The sequence below is a fragment of the Pagrus major genome, chromosome 14 (assembly GCF_040436345.1).
Source record: "Pagrus major chromosome 14, Pma_NU_1.0".
Taxonomy (NCBI): domain Eukaryota; kingdom Metazoa; phylum Chordata; class Actinopteri; order Spariformes; family Sparidae; genus Pagrus; species Pagrus major.
In genome coordinates, this window is record NC_133228.1 from 9,760,111 (window position 1) to 9,779,729 (window position 19,619).

Sequence of the window (19,619 nt, forward strand, 5' to 3'; positions counted from 1 at the left end):
TTTTTACTGAACTTAATGAGACCTCTTAGTGTTGAGAGGTCGAAAGAGACTATTTTTCAAAATGTCACAATATGCCTTTGTTTGAGTTTGTGTATCTAGCTGCAGTACAATCCCTCTCCTTATACCTCATCGTTAGCGCTTGTTAGGTTGTCGCACACCCGTGAACCGCTGATATAGCTCAGTTGCAGGCAAAAAGAAAAAGAGACGATCTGGGGTCTATTATTAGAGCCATTAGTGACGCAGGTCTGACTCCAAAACATAGGTTTCTGGTTTATTGAACAAACACAATGAGCTAAAGAGGCCCTCTTCAAGAGCGAGCTGACCCTGGTAGTCTGCACTGGCTGTGAACAGTCACACACGTACTACAACAGGTAGCCAGCCAGACTATGTAACTGTTGGATGTATGTACACACACAGGGCAGCTGTTGAAGCTCTCCCGTGTTGACACAAAACACACTCATGTCGTGCTCTGTGGGTCCTTTTGAGCCTGATTTGGAGTCACATTTGAGCTAATACATGATGCTGATTTAGTCAAAAGAGACTTCATAGAAAGTTGATGATGACACAAACAAAACTTTGCTATGACTTTATTTCTCACTTTTCCAAAGTGGAAGCTGATTATCTTTTAATATCATGACGTTTGATTATATTCTCTTAAATATTTGACATAATACTACGCATATTATTATGTTATGATTAGGCTTGAGCGAGTACATTGTTGCAACGAGTATCAGATGATGTTGTCCGAGGAAATATCCATACCCGTGATGAAGGAAACTCTTATTGGGTGCTGTAAATAGTCTCTTGTAATCAAAACATTGATCTGAAGCTCAATTCAGAGGCTGTTCTGTAAATAGTTTTCTAATAGTTCAAAAGTAGAGCAACTTATGATCAACCCATATCAATTTCAGGCTTAAACTAGAATGAGGAGACCTATTATGCTTTTTTTCTTTGCTTCAGTGTGTTAAAAAGTTATTGTGCAGGTCTCCCACAGAACACACTGCACCTTAAACACCTCATCAGCAGTCCCGCCTTTAATTCTGTGACTTTGTGACATCACACTACGTCTACTACACTCTACGTTTGGCACATAAAAAATGATTTAGCACGGCTGCTTTGTTGTTGTTAGTGGTGCTGGATCAGGCGTGTGTGAGCTGACCAATCAGAGAAGACTGGGTATTCAGGAGGGGGGACTTAAAGAGACAGGAGCTAAAACAGAGTGTTTCGGACAGAGGGGGAACACAGTGCTGCAGCACTGGACAGTAAGAGAGAACTGATGTGGGGTTTTTTTGAGCAATAAAGCATGTAAACCTGTTATAGTAGTAACCCCAAATAAAGTTATGAACCTGAAATGAGCATAATATGTCTCCTTAAAATCCAGATTTTTATTTCACATCAAATTGTACTCACTCATAGATACCAGCCTCCTAAATACTCCTAATTTTTTTCATTCATTGCATTTCATAAGCACCACCCCTTTCTAGTTTAAGCCCCGCCCATTACAATATGGATAAATTAGCTGGTTGAACAGTTAGAGATAATGATGTACTCGCTCATCCCTAGCTATAATATATGAGGCCTTAGTGGCTTATACTAATTATATATTACATAATAGGGCTATAATATAGTAGTACAACGGTTAGAGGTCAGGCTGATTCATAGATCGCTGGAAGGGATTTCATTTTTGGCTCAAGGACACTTCACCACATTGGTTGCCTCTTGACAAACAGCTGGCATGCATCTTGGCTATATACAGGAACAAAATGAGTTAGTTTTTCCTCATTTAGCCTCCATGTCTGTTACCAGCAACTCATCTGAAGTTGTGATACTGTGAAATTAGTGATTATTTACGTTTAGTTCTTCTGAAAACAGTCTTAAACGCTGTGTTCTCCTGTGGTGGCTTTGAGCTTTGGTTGTGGCTGCTTTTGCAGTTCGTTCCTTTCGTGGTTCAGCCCTGTGTGTTTACTGTGGTGAAACAGGAGAGGGGAATCTGGGTGGAGAAGTTCTGGTTGTTGGTTCCATTCAGTTCTAGTCTTTCAGATTTCACCATAGGCACATAGAGTCATATTTTTGCCGTTTCTTACATTCAATTGGGCCTAAAGCTCACTAAGCAATACAAATTATCACTGCATTTGAGAAGCAAAAAAGGACACAGCAACTTTAACATTTATGTTTTTGTCCTCAGCTCACCCACAATTCAATAGTTGCGCTGTAAAATTAATTACAGAAAAGTGTGTAAGCACTTTACAAGCAGGAATATGGTGAAATCTGTGTGTTTTTCTATGAGCAGTCCAGATGCCATCACGAACAGGAGAATCACTGGACTTCTGTATGTTATTCTCACACTGTGCTGCATACAGGACTCGATCCACGTCACTACGAAGCTTGAGTGACTGGTACAGTGTAATATCATGTCATGTCACTGGTTAGAATACCACTATATTTTATTAAGCCTCTGCTTTGTTAACACACCACAACGTCTGTGTTGCAGAGAATGGACAATCAGTCACATCAGCAGCAGAATACAAACAAGCGCACTGCTACATTTCAAACTACGCACTGGCTTGTTGTTACCTGCAAGGGAATAAGTTAGTGAGTGCCGGTTTAAGGTACACATCTGCACCTGCGTCATCTGATTTGTTACTAAACGTATAATGTAAATTGTTGAGTATGCTTGTCAACTCCCTCAGGCCTTTTGTTAGACCAAGCCGGGCCTGCATCCAGGATGTCTAAAAGTGCATCTCCATTGAGAGTTTAAACCTTTGCAACCTCCCCTTTTGGCTTTTAGTGTACAGGACTTAAGACCATTTGGATGCAGCCCTCCTCTTCTCAGGATGATGGCTGCTAGGTTACAGAAGGACAAACTAAGATTTTTCTTTTTTTTACCCCCCCAAGAAAATGTGACTGGAGAAAAAAAATCTAATTAAGGAATTGAAATGTCATTCCTTTAATATGTAAAGGAATAATAATGTAATATAATCTGTACCGCGCAAAAATAATTACGCATTCATTCGGTACGCAAGAGAGCATTAAAGGCATTACTGCGGGGCTTGAAAGCAGCATGGCAGGCCTTTTCAGCAGCATTTCTGACCTGAAATAAGTTGTCTGTCTGTGCCACCAGTCAGACTCTGTTGACAGGAGGCCAGACGAGCCGCTGAATGACACAGAGTCTGCCAAGTGACACTGGAACATGAGGTCAGCTCTAGAGCAGACAGTGCCGGAAATTCATAGGCATGACCGTAGCTTCTTCAATTATGAAAGAGTCAGAAGTATTGTTATTTCATTACAGAGGATGGGATGGAAAATGATGAGGTGCCATTTTTGTAGTAGTGGAATTTTGTCCTCCAGTCGTACTATAAAACAGAGCCTCACTCATAACAGGTTTCTGGCCTTAGCAGGCACCTTTTTCAAAGGTCCCATATTATGCTAATTTCTAGGTTCATACTTTTATTTTGGGTGTCTACTAGAAAATGTTTACGTGCTTTAATGTTCATAGAAACACATTATTTTTCTCATGCTGCCCATTGCTGCAGCACCTCTATTCACCCTCCGTCTGAACGCTCCATTATAGTGTCTCTTTAAGACCCCCCTCCCAAAAAGCCAGGTCTGCTCTGATTGGTCAGCTCTCACAGGCCTGAGCAGGCACCACCCACATCAGCTCCGCAAGTGTTTTTTGCAACCGCATCCGTGCTGGGGGCGTGGATGAGGGAGGTGACTGCATAGTTGTGACATCACAACCTTACAGAAGCTCTGACGGCTTTTTGGAAGACACGGTTTCTGAATAAGGGCTGTGCTCATTTCTCTGTGGATTAAGTGTTTTCATACTGTCACAGTATTTATATGTCACCTAGACCTGCGTTTTAATAAAAAAAAGACATGGAAATCTCACTTTATACAATATGGGACCTTTAGGAGCTACCTGCCTAGCATCAAACTGCAAGCAGACAAAGTTAGCAACTAGCTAGTGAACATGGGTTAAGTTGAACATTTAGCTCGCAGCGGATTTTCCTTCAGGAGTTGGTGAACAGCAGAACTGTGCTTAAAGATGAAAATAGAGTGAATATTGGACTTAAACAGCTTAAAATGAATGGTAATAGGCCATTTTTTGGGTAACAAGTTCGCTACATTACCATAGAAGCATATGCTAACAGTTCATTTGTTTCTGCTACCCCTAAATAGCCAAAAATAATTCTTGCAGATTTAACGTTATTACACTTTTTGTTCCTATTTATTTTTTCTTTGAGTTAACTTGCTCTTGGGCTTATTCTAGGGGGAAAACATCACAATGTCGTTTCTTTTAATATGGCACCTCATCATTTCTCAGCCCTTTGGTAAATCCATAAAGATAGCTTACTTACCAATGAAGTTAGGCCTTTAGCGGCCTACTAGCTACACTGTATGACCTTGCTATATACTGTAATGACATCCTTACTAACAAAACTTTGATACGGAAAGTTTCGCACTCTATCACCCCTTTTGTAAGTAAGAGATTGAATGTATCCATTATGTATGATAAAGCATCTCTGAAGGTTACGAAGGCAATGAATACATGTGGTCAGGTCATGACGGTTTCCCTTTTGTTTGATAATTGATCATTTTATAATTGTGTTAATAGTGCATGTAACATTGTTTTATTAGAGCCACATTGTGGTGGTTACATTTGGATTTACTGTACGTGTGTGTGAACTGGGATAATGAGCAAGGATAATGTTTGAAATTTTCAAATTGAATTATCGTGTTATTCAGGCGGTGTAGGACAGTCAGATCTATATTTATGACAGTGTCAGTGACTGAATGATATAGGAAAGAAATGTGGATGATCATGAGTACAGCAGTTCTCTGGTTTCTAGCGTATTCAGGTTATCTTTGAGGTATTATTTGACTGTCCTGTACCTCAGAATCAACATGCAGCGATTCTCCCTTGAAGCCGGGGATTACTACACTTTGTAGTTACTACATGAGCTCCATTTGCAATCAAAACACCCGTACATAGGACTATTTTATATTTTGAATTCCTGGAGCAGTAACCCAGACTCCCTTTACTGAACTCTCATTGTGCATGTGTAGGAATCTGTGTTCTTTAACCTTAGAACCAAGAGAGGTACATCTGCATAAAGGTCATCTGTTACAAAAATCATGTGCTGACGTCACTTTACGTTGGAAGATGAAGATGTATTTTCTTGTAAATAAAAAATACATTGCAACCTTGAAGAATGGGCCGTGTTGTGTTTGTTCCTCTCCATCACTTTCTGGAACGGAATTCGCACCATTTCAAGTTTCAGTACCTTTAAATAACTGTATGAAGAGTTTAGATTAGCTACAGGTTTTTGACACATTTCTATTTCCTGACTTTGAGGAAACCATGTCATGTTATTTATAGCCCTTGTAGGTGGTTCATGAAAATAAACCCGTCTCAGCAAGCGAAAGGTCGATGCCACCTCCTCACTCTGAGCGATATTTAGACTTCCTGTGTCAGGCCCAGTCCTAGAAAACAATATGACTCTGTTTCTAGACAGTCTTAACATTTGATTCATAAGACTGGCACTCTACTGTCTTAACAGGCTTTCAATATGTAATGTGTTAAAAAAGGTGAAACAACTTTATGCATAGATGAAACAGATTCAGCAACAGCTAAAAAACAACTATTAGATTAAGATTGATTCGTCTTGTGTCTTTTCCTTGTAATAAAAATGCCTCTTAATTTACAGCAATAACAATACACTATGGAAAAAGTAGTAAGGAGCATACTGTGCACAAGTAGTGCAGAATTGAGGCTCAGCAAGTGAGTTTGTGCAGCCATCTGCTGGTGAAATCAACAGGGGACATCACTTCCACCACCTCAACAGTGCAATAAAATGAGGTGACCACAAGATGGCAGCATGGAAGTAGCCATATTCATTTGTTGCTATTCCTGATATTTGCACCTTCAGTGTGTCATCTTATCACCACATACAGAAGTCCACTCAAATTACACTCAAACAGGATGCAGCTGGGTTCATTGTGATGGATTTTATTCACGATTTCTCAATACTTTTATGACTCCAGATCCAGTTTATGGTCAAAGACATGATAGACATTTTTTTTTTTTATAGGAACAGGCTGCATGTTGTCCATCAACACTTGGTTGTCAGTAGGAGAGTGGAGTTTGATTGGGACTTTCTCAAGGCATGTTTGACATTATTGAAAAATGCAGAGCAGGAGAATGTCACAAAAAAATCTGCAGACATGTAACGTAATTGTAACAGGGTTACGATAAGATAACCTTTTATTGATCACTGGGAGGAGATTCAGCTGTTGCATCAGCAAATGGACAGAAATAAACAGTAGAAGTAAAAATACAAACTATCCAAGTGCAATTAAATGCAGAAGTACATGGCAAAGTACGAGGTGCGGTTAATAGCAGAGTAATGTTAGCATACGTACACTAACTTTGTACAGTACACCAGACCAATATATAATATTATTAGGTAAAGATACTTAGTTTTTGTTTGTATTTGTTCAAAAATATAATAGGCTATAATATATAATGTAATAAAACATTATTACATCAATAATACCAATAATATCAACTATAGTAGTATCAATCAGTACAACAGAGGAATAATTAAGGACAATATATAAATCCTGACAAAATTAATAAATGCATACATTTATAGATAGCAGCTGAAAAAAATGTAAGTTAAGAATATATATGTGTATGTTTTACAGTGTTGTAAAGTAGTAAGCAGTAAATTACCCAAAAGTTATACCTAAATAAAGTGAAAATCAAGTGAAAGACGCAGCATGCACTCTGCAAAGTAATCTGTAGCTATAGATATTTAATAAATGTAGTGGAGTATAATATTTGCCTACAAAATGTAGTGGTGTGGAAGTATAAAGAAGCAGAAAATGATAAGAATTAAAGTACAAGTACCTCAAAATTGTACTTAAAGCCGCTGTAAGTGATTTTTTTTTATTAAAATGAGTCTTGATTAGCTCTGTATTCCAACAGTAATCACTGTTACAGAGTGTTTGGTCAGTAGCCATGCCTCTCCTGCCTCTGCTCATGCAGTTAAATAGAAAATAAATAATCTGGTATCCCTGCCCACTTCATCCAATCAGGACAGAGAACTCCAGAAAGGGGCTTTCCCGTCTGCTTGACAACTTCCTGTCTACGACAATGGCTGAACAGGGAAAGCTACCAATTCCAGCGCTACACCCTTGTGCTGGCTTATACCACCAAACAGGTTGAGCGAAGAAAAACGCTTGAGGAAAAGAAAGAGGCAAAGAGAGCCGATGCGAAAACAAAGGAAGGAGTTGTGCGAGTGTGGTGACACAGAGAGGAGGGACTGCTAACTACAAAACCGACAGGAAGTTAGCTAGCTAACACGACAGCAGCGCTAACAGCAGCTTTAAATACAGTAATTGAGTAACTTAGATAATTTCCATTAATGGTATATTATATATAGCCTAGTTGATATATTAAATAAATTATATTATGGGGTTTTTTTTCTCACAAAGATGTTTTAAAAAGCTATCAAAACTTTAAAAAAAAAAAACTATACTATATATACTATAAACCTGCTATTGTTAAACTAGATTATTATTATCTGCATGTCTTCTGTGGCTGGAGTTGTCCCCTACATGTCAGGATTGGTCCAGCTCAGGAGGAGGAGTTTAGCTACGTCCTCCGCCTGGAGAACCACACGCCGACTGGATCATTGCTCCTCCACACACACACACCGCTCTCTGCCCGGGTTGAGGAGGCTGGGACGATGCCTCTGGAGAGGTGACCACCGCCGGATCCCGACACACATGTTCCCCCCCCTGACTATGGAGAACAAATGAATCAGATCACATCTCATCAAAAATGGCTCCACTGATTTCCAAGCGGGCGAGGAGGAGGTGAGAGCGGCGGCGGTGGGAGCTCAAGATATAAGCGCTTTCCCTGGGAGGTGCAGGGAGGGAGGGGGCCAGCCCAGGCGGCGCTCTCTTGTCTTGTAAGAGGATCAAGAAAAAAGGGAAATCGAGCTATTTTTAAGCGGACTGTGTGGACTATCCGCCGGTGACAACATGAGCGGCGGGCCGGATGAGAGCTCGGTGCGCGTCGCCCTGAGGTAAGGATGCAGACCCTCCTCTCCAAAGATGCTCGTGTCACACCTGCTACAAGCATGCACATGTTATTCCTGCTTTTATCCTTCCACCATCCGCCATGTATTCATCTAACCTACTACTATAAATAGCCACTCCAATCTGCCCCCATTCTTCTCCAGAAATCCCTTCAAAACAATACCCCTCCTCCTTATTTTGAAGCTTTTTTTGTTGCAACATGCATGCTCTCTTCATGCCAGGAGCTGCAAGTACAGACCACAATGGCCCATGATCGCATGAGCTTCTTTTGTTAATACCTGCACTGCATGTACATGCTGTGTAGTGGATTTATGAATGGAGAGATCTCAGCTCTAAGGGATTAGGCCAAGGAAAAGCCTGTAACTCTGTCTCTCCTGTCGTCAGAACAACACACAGTCTGGCATTTTATTTACAAAGGGTACAAAGCTGTGTTGACTGCATTTGATCCATTTGTTTTCAGGCATTTTACATTTTGCATTTGAGTTTGCTGTATCATGCCGATCTGACCTTTGTCCCCTGGGCCAATCCAATATGTCACCTACATGGCAGACAAGCCCAGATAGTCAGCTCTGCTCAGTGGTTACATCAGCGTTTCTCAGATGTGATTCCAGTGTTAGTGGATCAGTGAGGCTGAACAAAAATGACACCCAGACAATAACACACAAATCAATAAAGATATCAATAGAGCAACATGATAGGGCGGCAGCTAAAGTCAGGGGCAGGTGCTTTTCTGTGTGTGTGTGTGTGTGTGTGTGTGTGTGTGTGTGTGTGTGTGTGTGTGTGTGTGTGTTCGAAAGACAATCTGAACCATCATGTGAACTGGATCAGTGGAAGACGGAGGACAAAAGCAGTAGTTCCTCTCATGTTTCTCTTCTCTCTCTGCCTCGCTTGTTATTGTGCTTTCAGACTTTGACCCAGAACTCTGTTTACTGAGCCAACTCAGTTTACTAGCCTGTCATAGATAATAATCTCGCAGAATGCACCTTCATGCACTTTCTTTATGTAGTCATTAATAAGATTTCATTCATCGCGTGAGATTACATCTGACCGGCTTCCTTAAATGTGCAATATGTAAGAATTTTAGTTGAAAACAGTTGTCAACAGGCAACAAACAGTAACAGTTTTGATGTGTATGTATTGTGCTTCACAGATACAGTATCTACTGAAGTTAGCATGCTAACCAGCTAGCCTTTGGTGATATTCTCCCCCCTGCTTGTTTTGAGTATGAATTTGACAGGTGGCCAATTCTTACATATTGCACCTTTATCTAAAATTATATTGTTGTATTAATGTATTGTGTTGCAAACATATCTATTGCATGCTAACTAGCTAGCCCCTAGCCACTTTGTACCTTAAGAGGTGATAATCTGATAGTAAACACTCCCTCTGTGCTCTGAGCTTCAAGTTAGGGCAGAGTCAGCTAATATGACCACTAGCTAGATGGTTAACTCAGCTTACGAGCTAAGAGCAGCTACATTTAGCAGGTACGCTGGTGATACTCCATCTTCTATTTGTTTGGATAGGTGGCCAATTCTTACACATTGCACCTTTAGTAATTCAATATAGCCATAGAGTTGCTGTCTTAATTCACTGTAGATGAGTTTGAAGAATTTTTAAGCTTTGTAACACACAATACTAATACAAGGGTAAGGCCAGAGAAAGGAGTATGTGTTTGTCTCTGAATGGAAACTACCTGCTATTGTATCTTCTTAGAAAGCTCAGGCTTCATTAATTATTTGGAGAGCTCTGTCGTCTTGTTTGCTAGTTGAGTTTCCACCTTTGGTCCTTTTGATGGTCAGTCGACTATTCATAGGTTTATTCTTTCATTCATTCATACGTTTGTCTTTCTTTCTTTCTTTCTTTCTTTCTTCTATCCATTTGTTCATGTAATGGGAGCTTTTGAACTTGTCAGTAATTGTGTATGAACCTCTCCGTCATGTGAAGATTATGTTCCTCCCTAATGAAAGGACTGTGAGCAATTTGCTTTTCAGCTAATAATCCAAACAAGACAGGCTTCAGATGAGGAGAATGATAAGGACTTTGTCATTGTGATGCCACAAAACTAGTATACTTTTAGTGCTGCACAATTAATCGAAATATTAGCGAAATTGCAATTTGGACAAGAGAAATATCCAAATGTCAAGATGGTGCATTTTTTTTTGTTAAAGGTGTGTGACATACTAGGAAAGATCTCGAATCTCAAGTCAGCAGTCCAGAGCCTCTTCCAAGCGCAGCTGTGGTACTTGAAAATGCTTTGTCACTAATCTCTGTTTCTATTACACACACACACACACACACACACACACACACACACACACACACACACACACACACACAGTTAGTAGATCCTCTTCCTGTCACTGAAACTATCCTGACCTTACCTGCGAGCTCCCAGAGCTCCTTCCTGATCCACATAATAGTTGCATTCTCTTTCTCAAAAACAAATTCAAATATAAGTGTGCTTCATTTGCATGAATGGTATAGACCTCTTTCACAGCAGACATAAAGACTTAAAGTAAAAAAAAAAAAAAAAGCACAGGTGGTGCTAGGACAAAAATAATGGCTTATTTCCATACGTAAATGTCCTAGGAGGCCACATCAGGGAGGCAGCATGTACAATACCATAAACTTAGAACTGGTATTACTGTGACATGTCAAAATATCTGCTGTTAAAAAGGCATATTGGAGAAACAAACACATAAAAGTAATTAAAAGACAGAACAAACATTAACTTTTGATAAATTTAAACTGATTGATAATCCAGAACAGTAAAAAGTCTAATGGAGGATTTAATTTGAAGCTGCAATAATCAATAATCTTATATGAACAATCGATCAAACAACTATGAGCAATATGACAGGTGTCGCTGACAGACTTAGATAATTATTGGCTTAGCTTTCTTAGCATCTTTAAGCTCTTTGTTTTGGTTTTATGACCTGCAGCTTTAATGTTTTGGTTAACTCTCACCGCTCTGATCAGTCATTTACAGCTGCAGTAAGCAGCTGATAAACCCACGATACGCTCACTTTCCAGCACCAAACGACAGACAGAGTTAGCCACTAGCTGGTAAACATAGTGGAGCATTTAGTAGCTAAAGAGCCAGATATTTCCCCTCAGGAGTTGGAGACCAAAAACAGAAAGTAAATGAGAATAAATATTGGACTTAAATGTATTAGGTAACAAGAAACACAAAAGCAAACTAATACTATTAATGCTTTGTGTTTGCTAACATGTTAGCCATAACAACTTGATATTATGACAGTGTGTTTACAGCTTGGTCTGCTGTAATCATCAGATATTTGTGGAGGTTTGTCTTTTAACGAAACACGAAATTGAGACTCATGAGTACTAATGTTTCACATCAGGTCTGTAAAAGACATCAAACTAATGCTTTCTTACGTCTGACAAGCAGTCGCATGCCTTCCATTGACAGCAGAAACAACACAACAGCTGGCTACAAAAAACACTGTAACATATTAATGAACCCTTCAATTTACTGTAATAACAAAGTGTATGAAGTTGTCACAGTGAACACCTCATATTATGGGGGTTGACACACCCTCCCGCACCAGCTAACTTGATTTTTTCTTTACTATTATTTCATAAAATACATCTCAGCAGATCATAGCAAGACGACGGAGATGTATCCGTATGAGAAAAATGTGTCATCACCAGCTGAAAGTTTAATTGTTTTTCACTTCATAATCACTGGAAGTCAAACTTTTCATCTAGTCTTAAATCACTGACTTCATCCCTTTAAACAGCAAACCACACCCTCGTGTTGTCTTCAGCTCCATTAATCACTATGGCAACACTCTAATTATTTTTAGGCTTTAAGGTTTACAGCATCTGAAAGGCTTTGACTGTCAGCCTCTCCCCAGCCTGTAATAGTTTAGTTAGATGTGTGTGTGTGTGTTTGCAGTAATGAGCTAACGGGTTGCCAACCAGTACCTGCCCCAGCCTGCGAGGCTAATGCTGTCTGTTAGCAAGTTTCCTAATCCCCCATACCATCAGGTCCAGAGTGATGAAACCCTCCTGTATCGTGTCTTTTTTTGAGGTTTGAGGCAGAACAAGAATGAAAAGGGTCTGGAGCCTGAACAGAGAGAATTGTAATTTGGTTTCTTAATGGAAAGATGATGTAATTTAAAGGTCTATTTGCTCTTTAGAAGTCTACATGTCTCTTGATGGATCTTCAGTAAGATTCAGTAAACATTAGATGTGTGTGCTGTGCTGCCGTCTCTGGTTTTGAAGCGTTTTTGTTCACGCCTGACAGCAGACAGATGGGTCACTTCAGTAGCACATTGTTGGATGATTCAGCAAACACACACGCTTTGCAGGGCTATCCCCTGTGTAAATGTGTTTGTGTGTTCCAGATATCCCTTCTTATGTAACATCCCATCTGTGTGTCTGTTGGTATATGTTTATCTCGTCCTATATTCCATGAGAAATCACTTTAGGAAGTTAACGATTTATCCGTAAAGTAACTCATGGTACAGACTTTGCCTAAAGGAGCCATTCAAGTGACTCATTATGTCAATATCCTTGAAGTGCAGCTTTAATAATTCAGAGTGTACATCCAAAATTAGCCAACAGTGAGGGATCTAGTTTCGTACTGTCGAACTCAGCTCTTCCTGTTTATGTAGATGAGTAACAGTACAGTGAATGTCCTGAAAATGGAAAGCTTAAAGGTAATTTTTAAGTGTTAGCATCGAGCTAACAGGCTTATCACTAGTGAAGGTATGTAATACAAAAGCCTTTTAAAAATCCAACATTAATTTGCAACATTACCCTGAATTGAAATACAAATAGATATTTATTTATATGCTTTATTTCACAAGGATGATTCCAGGGACTGGTACATACATATATAGAAAGTTTTTAATGAGCTATTACCGTGTTATCGACAGTATGGCAAACATCTTAAAATTGACACGTTTACTGTTCATTTATTGTGATTTATTATCATGTCTTCAAAGACTTGGTGGAATAAGCTGTAACTTTGGATTTTTTAAGGTCATCATATCCAACATCCATCTGAAATACAAAAACAAAAAACAAGTAAATGTTTAAGAATGCTATTACCTGCAAAACGCATTGCAAAATTAATTGGAAAAAGGCAAACTAGACCTAGTCAGCCCCTGACCAACTCCACTCATTTACTCATTTCCAGATTGTCTAACTACTATTGGCTCCTCTCAAGTGTCTGTCAGACACATGTCCCACCCTCTTGACCTTTGTGGATTATTTTTGAGGGCAAAGGCTGTGGCCTGCTGCCAAATGCTACAAAAACATTGTGTGTGCTCATATGTGTGTGTGTGTGTGTGTGTGTGTGTGTGTGTGTGTGTGTGTGTGCGTGTGTTTGTGTGTGTGTGTGTGTGTGTGCATACAAAAACCCGTGTCCATCCAGGCATATTCGTGATAAATATTCATGAACCAACTCAAGTGAACTGAAACACAAAGCAAAGTATGCTGCAAGCCATCTGCCAGCTGCTGTCATGTGATATTGTGGTTACTGAGATATTCAATAACTTTTGTCTAGCACAGGCAGAGGTTAATTCAGTATGGATTTTTTTTTAATAATGAAAGATTGGATTAGATTAAAACCCTGCTTTTTCCACATACTTCCTTCTATGAATTCATGCTTGACATGTTTTTGCTATCCTATCCTTATTTTCCCTCTTTTTTCACTGCGTTAGGCATTTCATCTAATGTCCCATGTGTGTCATGAGTGGACCAAATTGTCCTTGTCCAAAAGGAACATTTCCATTACACTGGTATCAGTGGTAGAGGCCAGTGGTGTGTGTGTGTGTGTCTGTGTGTGTGTGTGTGTGTGTGTGTGTGTGTGTGTGTGTGTGTGTGATCCTCACATGCCCTGGCTCTGGTTGCCAGTCAGAGTGACAGCCAGCATCCTCTGCCACCGTCAACTCTCCCTCCTTCCTGCCCGGCCACCTTTGACCCAGGAAGCAGTCAGGACTGTGATCAGTGACCCAGTCAGAATTTCCTCGTGGCGGCAGCTTGTTTTAGCTGTCACCATGGCAACCCTGGGTTCCTTTCAAGGCTCATGGGGTGTGCTGCGCTGCGATCTAAACAACAACACAGAGAAAGAGAGTTGGGGGAAAACTGAAATGCAGAGTAAGCATTGCACGTTCGCTCCCACTCTTCTCCATTTTTTTCTGGCGACATTCCTAAATGCCCTCTTTGACATCACCGCCTGTTTGTTTTCACACTGGTCTCTAAGAGAAAAGGCAGATTTGCAGTCTTTGTCATGTGTCTTTATCACTTCCTGTGAACTGGTTTTCTCACCAACAAGGAAATGACTAGGATGTATCCCTTTTAGAAAATGAAAGGAAATCCACTGTAAGAGCATTTCATTTTATACTTGGTAATTCTTCACTTCAAAAAGTGAAGAAAAATAGCTTTTTCCTGAGATTTTTTGATTGCAAAACAGCAGATTTAAAGTATATTAAAGGTGCAATACATAAGAACTGGCCACCTTGGCCACTGGCCTCTTACTCCCAACAAATAGGAGCAGCATATCACCAGAATACCTGCTTACTGCTGCTGACTATAGTCTGTTTAAACATCCATGACTGTAGCTGCGTGTTAGTTCAGTTAGCCGTGCAGCTAGTCAGACTTCCAAGGTAGTGTTAGTGTCTACACTGTTAGCACAGAAGCTTTGGACTGCTGGGAGAAGAGGGTTTTCAGACTAGCTGGTTAGCATGCTAACTTCAGTAGATATCTCTTAAACACAATAAATAGACGTCTTTGATATAGCATGGAAGCTGTTATTTCACATTCTGTTGGTAATTTTTATATTTGGTATGTTATATTTGAATGTTTTGAATGTACTTACATATTGTTGCAACTTATACTATATTGTAGACTGCAACTACCAATTATTTTGATTATCAATTAATCAATTATTTTCAAGTCAAACCATCAACTTACAGTATATCAATCATTTAGAGGAATCATTAATTATTATAGCTTCCTGTTCTTGACTCATAGTGCTTTAAGATGATGCTAAAATGATACAAGATTCAGCCCATGAGTTAGTGGTGACGTTCATTGGATCAGAGTAGTCGACACATCATTTGTCAGTTAAAGTGCTCCGGTAGATAATGTTGCATCATTCACTTTCACAGAATTACCTCTTGGATGCAACCTCTCTGCCCTGCAAGCATTGGACAGACTTCATTATAATAATAAATCTTGCACATATGAATTTGTGTGCCCTAAAAAGGCAGAGGTTGGCAGCATTCAGCCTCTCACAGGTTAAAAACCTGTTTGAGCTTGCTGCTCACAGAAATACACTGAAGAGAGTGATACAATGAATTGACTCTTGATGTCAAGACCAGCTGCCAAACAAAGGAAAGGCTGTTACTGAAAACACAGTCCTGCTGAGCTGTAGTGAGTTAAAACAGTGGCCACTCATCGTGGCTCGGTCGTTTTTCACTGTCCGTAAGCTCTACTTTCTCTCTTTTTATTTACATCCTTCCATCATTTCTTTGCCTCCTCATTTATCCTCTTGCTCTGGGCGGCCATTAGATTTATTATTAGACAAGCTGGTCCAGACACACAAATAGAGAGAGAGATAAAGTGCACCTGCCAGCTGATGCGTCATAAAAGAACTGTCTATCTGTGTGTGTTTGTGCATGTTGTTGTATAAGAAGTCATGATGGTGCACATGAGGGTGTTCTTGAAGCGGGGACACACACACACACACACACCGTTAAAAGGATGTGAATGAATGCAGTGGTACGATCATGTGTCCTACAGTCATAGTCTCCTGACGAATAGAGAGAAGCTTTTCACTATTTACACTTCAACAGAGGCCTTTGACTAAAAGAAGTATTGGGGCTGTAATAGCTATCTATCTCTCTCTCTCTCTCTCTCTCTCTCTCTCTCTCTCTCTCTCTCTCTCTCTGTGTGTGTGTGTTTGTGTGTCACTGAAATCTGAGTGTTTGCAGTTCTCATGTCTCAGCAACAATGGTTTAGTGGAACATGTCTTTGTGGGTCCTCACAAGTCACCAAAAAAAAAGGCGGACCCCACAACGGATAAAAACAGGAATTCACACACCTGCTTTTGTGTGTGTGTGTGTGTGTGTGTGTGTGTATGTATGTGTGTGTGTGTGTGTGTGTGGTGCCGTGTGGTCCTTCATTAACCTCTGTTGGATAGCATCACTGTCATCAGTCCACACTTAAGGCCCCTCAGAGGACTACGGTCCACTCTTATCACCATCAAAACACTCACAGACATTCTTCAGCTGCTTAGTCTCAGTTGTTGCTGGAGCTTTTCATTCGACCTGTCCACTGCACATTATAAGCACTCATACAGACCACACTGCTTGTTGTACTCTCACTTTTGACTCTTACAGTAGAAACTGAGAGCTTATTTCCATGTAAACACAAAGAAAAGAGGCATCTAGCAATGAACATTTCGATGAATGGGTGTGTTGGAGATAGATTTTGTAGTTTTTTTCCTGTGATACTCGCACATATTTGATCCCTGGGTTTTTTGCAGTCTGTGTTTATTCGTCTGTAACTGTACAAACAATATACCATGTGTATGGAACTTGGCTTCTGTGTGTGTTAGTGTTCAGCTCAGCCTCTGACTGATCTCAAAACTCATTTACCTCCAGTTTTTCTCCCTTTTTCTCTTTTCTCTATATGTTTCTTAATAAGCAGATGCCACTTGACTTTGCATTATGTCTAAACAGACTTTGATACATAGAAAAGGATTATTGGAGACCAGTATCAATTGGTTTACAAAAGCTTTCGAGCTAGCCAGGAGTCGAACCTAGAATCTTCTGATCCGTAGTCAGACGCGTTATCCATTGCGCCACTAGCCCTATGTATTGTACCCAGTTTGAACAGCCGAATTCTCACAGCATGGCCTGCAGTCAACCACGGTCTTGTTTTTTTAGACACATGCTGAGAATGCTGGGCAAATGACAGGTCAGAAAAACCTTACACAGCAAAATTATTTTGAGCCTTGCAGTTTCAAACTATGTTCAAAGATCTTGAACAGTTTTGTTGTAACAGCATGGCATGAAGTCAACTATGGTCTTTCAGTTTGCAGACAAGTGGGGAGAATGCTGTTCAAATGACTGGTTGAGTCAGAAAACATGAAGCCTTGTTGCTTTATCAAACATACTACTGTTCTTTCTGCTGAAACTGAAAGTGTTCAAGCCGTTGAGTACATGTTGAAAGGCCATTGACCTAGGTGACTATATGCAGCTGTAAATGGTCTTTGATACACATTATGTAAAGAAGGGGTATTAGAACAAGGGATTCACAGGCTAAAGGTCAGCCGAGCTAGCCAGGAGTCGAACCTAGAATCTTCTGATCCGTAGTCAGACGCGTTATCCATTGCGCCACTAGCCCTGCACGTGGTAGTCTGTTTGAATAGCCTGCTTCTGACAGCATGACCTGCAGTCAACCATGTTGTTTTATATAGACATGCTGAGAATGCTAGTCAAATGACGGGTCGGAATACATGGGGCCTTACACAGCAAAATTATCTTCAGCCTTGCCGTTTCAGACTGTAAATTGAAGCAAAGGGTGGAGCATGTCAAGAAAAGACACAAAAGGTCAGTTCAGTTTATCAGTGATGCCGTGACCTGGATTCAAACAGGGGTTGCAGCGGCCACATTGTATAGTACTAACCACTATACAATCACGGCCCATTACTCATCTGAGCCTCCTTGTTGGACTGAGCGCTTCCTGTTGTAAGATACCAGAATATCAATGATATGTTACTGAAGAAAAACAAGTTCCAGAGAAGGTTTATCTAGTGCTGCTGTTCTTGTTGGTTGCTTTGTTTTCTTGGTAAATATCGATTAACAACCCTGTCAAACACATGGTCGTTTACTGCTCCACACCTAATGCTTCTTAAGTATCGCAGGATCCAAAAGTATGTGTCTGTGGATGGTGAGGTCAGGTGATGAGTCAGTTTGCTGGTAGCAGTGTGAGATGTGGAGAAAAGAGTCTTGTTGTCTCCTGCCTTGTGGGCTCAGATGTTCCTTTTTGACTTTGCTGAATCACTCCGTGCTGCCTGTGCCTGCTGTACGTAGTGTTTGAAGTAAACAGCAGCACACTAAACCAAAAACAAATCACTGAGGATTAGATTAGGTACATAGAAATTAAACATTGGGCTTTGTTGTCGTCATTGTCGGTAATGATGCAGAGTGATCGGCTGCATCTCTAGGGAGTGATTCGATTGGCTGATTGTCAGGAGGACTGATGTCAGCATGTGATTTGATTGGCTGTGTGTTCAGGAAGGATGAGATCAGCAGCATGGTGTTGATGGACTGACTCATCAGCTTTTTTTTTTTTTAACCAGCAGCTTCTCATCTCTTGGTCCCTCTCATCCGCTTACGTCATACAATAGGTCAGCAGAGGGGTAATAGAGATGGTAATGATTTTTATTTAATTTTAGAATATGTATCTGTTCAAAATGGTCTCTAAAATAACTTTTGTTTCCTTCAAATGCCACGACAGGATGCAAGAAGTTTCAGCCATTGTGTGACAAAGAGTAAACTCTTAAGCTCGTTGAGATTCTTTATAGTCTTTTTAATATCCAAATAAGAATGAAGCTTCCAAAATCAGTGTAAAGACATATGACATTTGGGTGCTAGGTGTGTGTGTGTGTGTGTGTGTGTGTGTGTGTGTGTGTGTGTGTGTGTGTGTGTGTGTGTGTGTGTGTGTGTGTGTGTGCACGAGGAGCCCGTGTTTCTCAGGCTGTCGCTGTAATCGCAGTAATGAGACTGAGAGAAGGAGCCTAACTGGACTTGTCACATGGGAGAGGCTGACAAAGGCCCCCTGTGTGTGTCTCTGTCTGTAATGTAATGTGTGTGTCTGTGTGTGTGTGAATAGGTGTATATTTATATGGACTTGACTTTATGTGTGTGTGTCCCTTTCATCTCTGAGGAGTGTTCAATGAACTGTGTCTCATCACTCTAAACTCCACACATCAGTCAATGCCAGCCAGAGGTTTCTCTTATTGAACTGTGCTAAATAGTTGCTCTTTACATATCATGAAATTTCACTTTTACATTTTGAATACTACAAGAGTGGTGCTGTGGGTGGGAGCGGGCAGTCAAAAAATAGACAGTGGGTACCGGGATTTGGCAAGCGCTAGCTAGTTAAATATGAAGCTGGAGCCTGACTGTTAGCTTAGCATTGAGGCTGGAATAAAGGGGAAACAGCTAGCATCTCTGCATAGGTGAAAATATCAATCCATAAGCATGTTTAAAGCTCACTGAATTAAATGTTTTATCTCATCCAGTCTTCTTCAGTTCTGGTCCTCCAGGTCCGTGCCCTGTATGTTTTTGATGGTGTCCTGCCCCAACACTCCTGATTCAAATAAATTGGTCATTATCAGGCTTCAGCAGAGTTTGATAACGAACTGATCATTTGAATCAGGTGTGTTGGTGCAGGCAAACATCCAAAACATGCAGGGCAGGGGCCCTGAGGACCAGGATTGAAGGACACTTGTTTAATCCATA

The 19,619-nt window shown here is 40.4% G+C and overlaps 1 protein-coding gene and 2 non-coding genes across 6 annotated transcripts in view; 1 reads left to right on the forward strand and 2 right to left on the reverse strand.

Annotated features, from left to right (window-relative positions):
- The first annotated feature begins 7,699 nt into the window (after positions 1–7,699).
- LOC141008022 (kinesin-like protein KIF21A) overlaps positions 7,700–19,619 on the forward strand; it is a 40,382-nt gene continuing 28,462 nt past the window's right edge. For all 4 annotated transcript variants that reach the window (XM_073480198.1, XM_073480200.1, XM_073480201.1 and 1 more), the window contains exon 1: positions 7,700–8,096. In XM_073480198.1, the coding sequence (XP_073336299.1) occupies positions 8,053–8,096 (44 nt within the window). In that variant the 5' untranslated portion in view covers positions 7,700–8,052. The remainder of the gene's footprint in view (positions 8,097–19,619) is intronic.
- On the reverse strand, positions 16,889–16,961 carry trnar-acg (transfer RNA arginine (anticodon ACG)). Its single transcript has one exon. It is a non-coding gene; the product is annotated as a tRNA-Arg (tRNA).
- Positions 17,424–17,496, reverse strand: trnar-acg (transfer RNA arginine (anticodon ACG)). The gene has a single exon. It is a non-coding gene; the product is annotated as a tRNA-Arg (tRNA).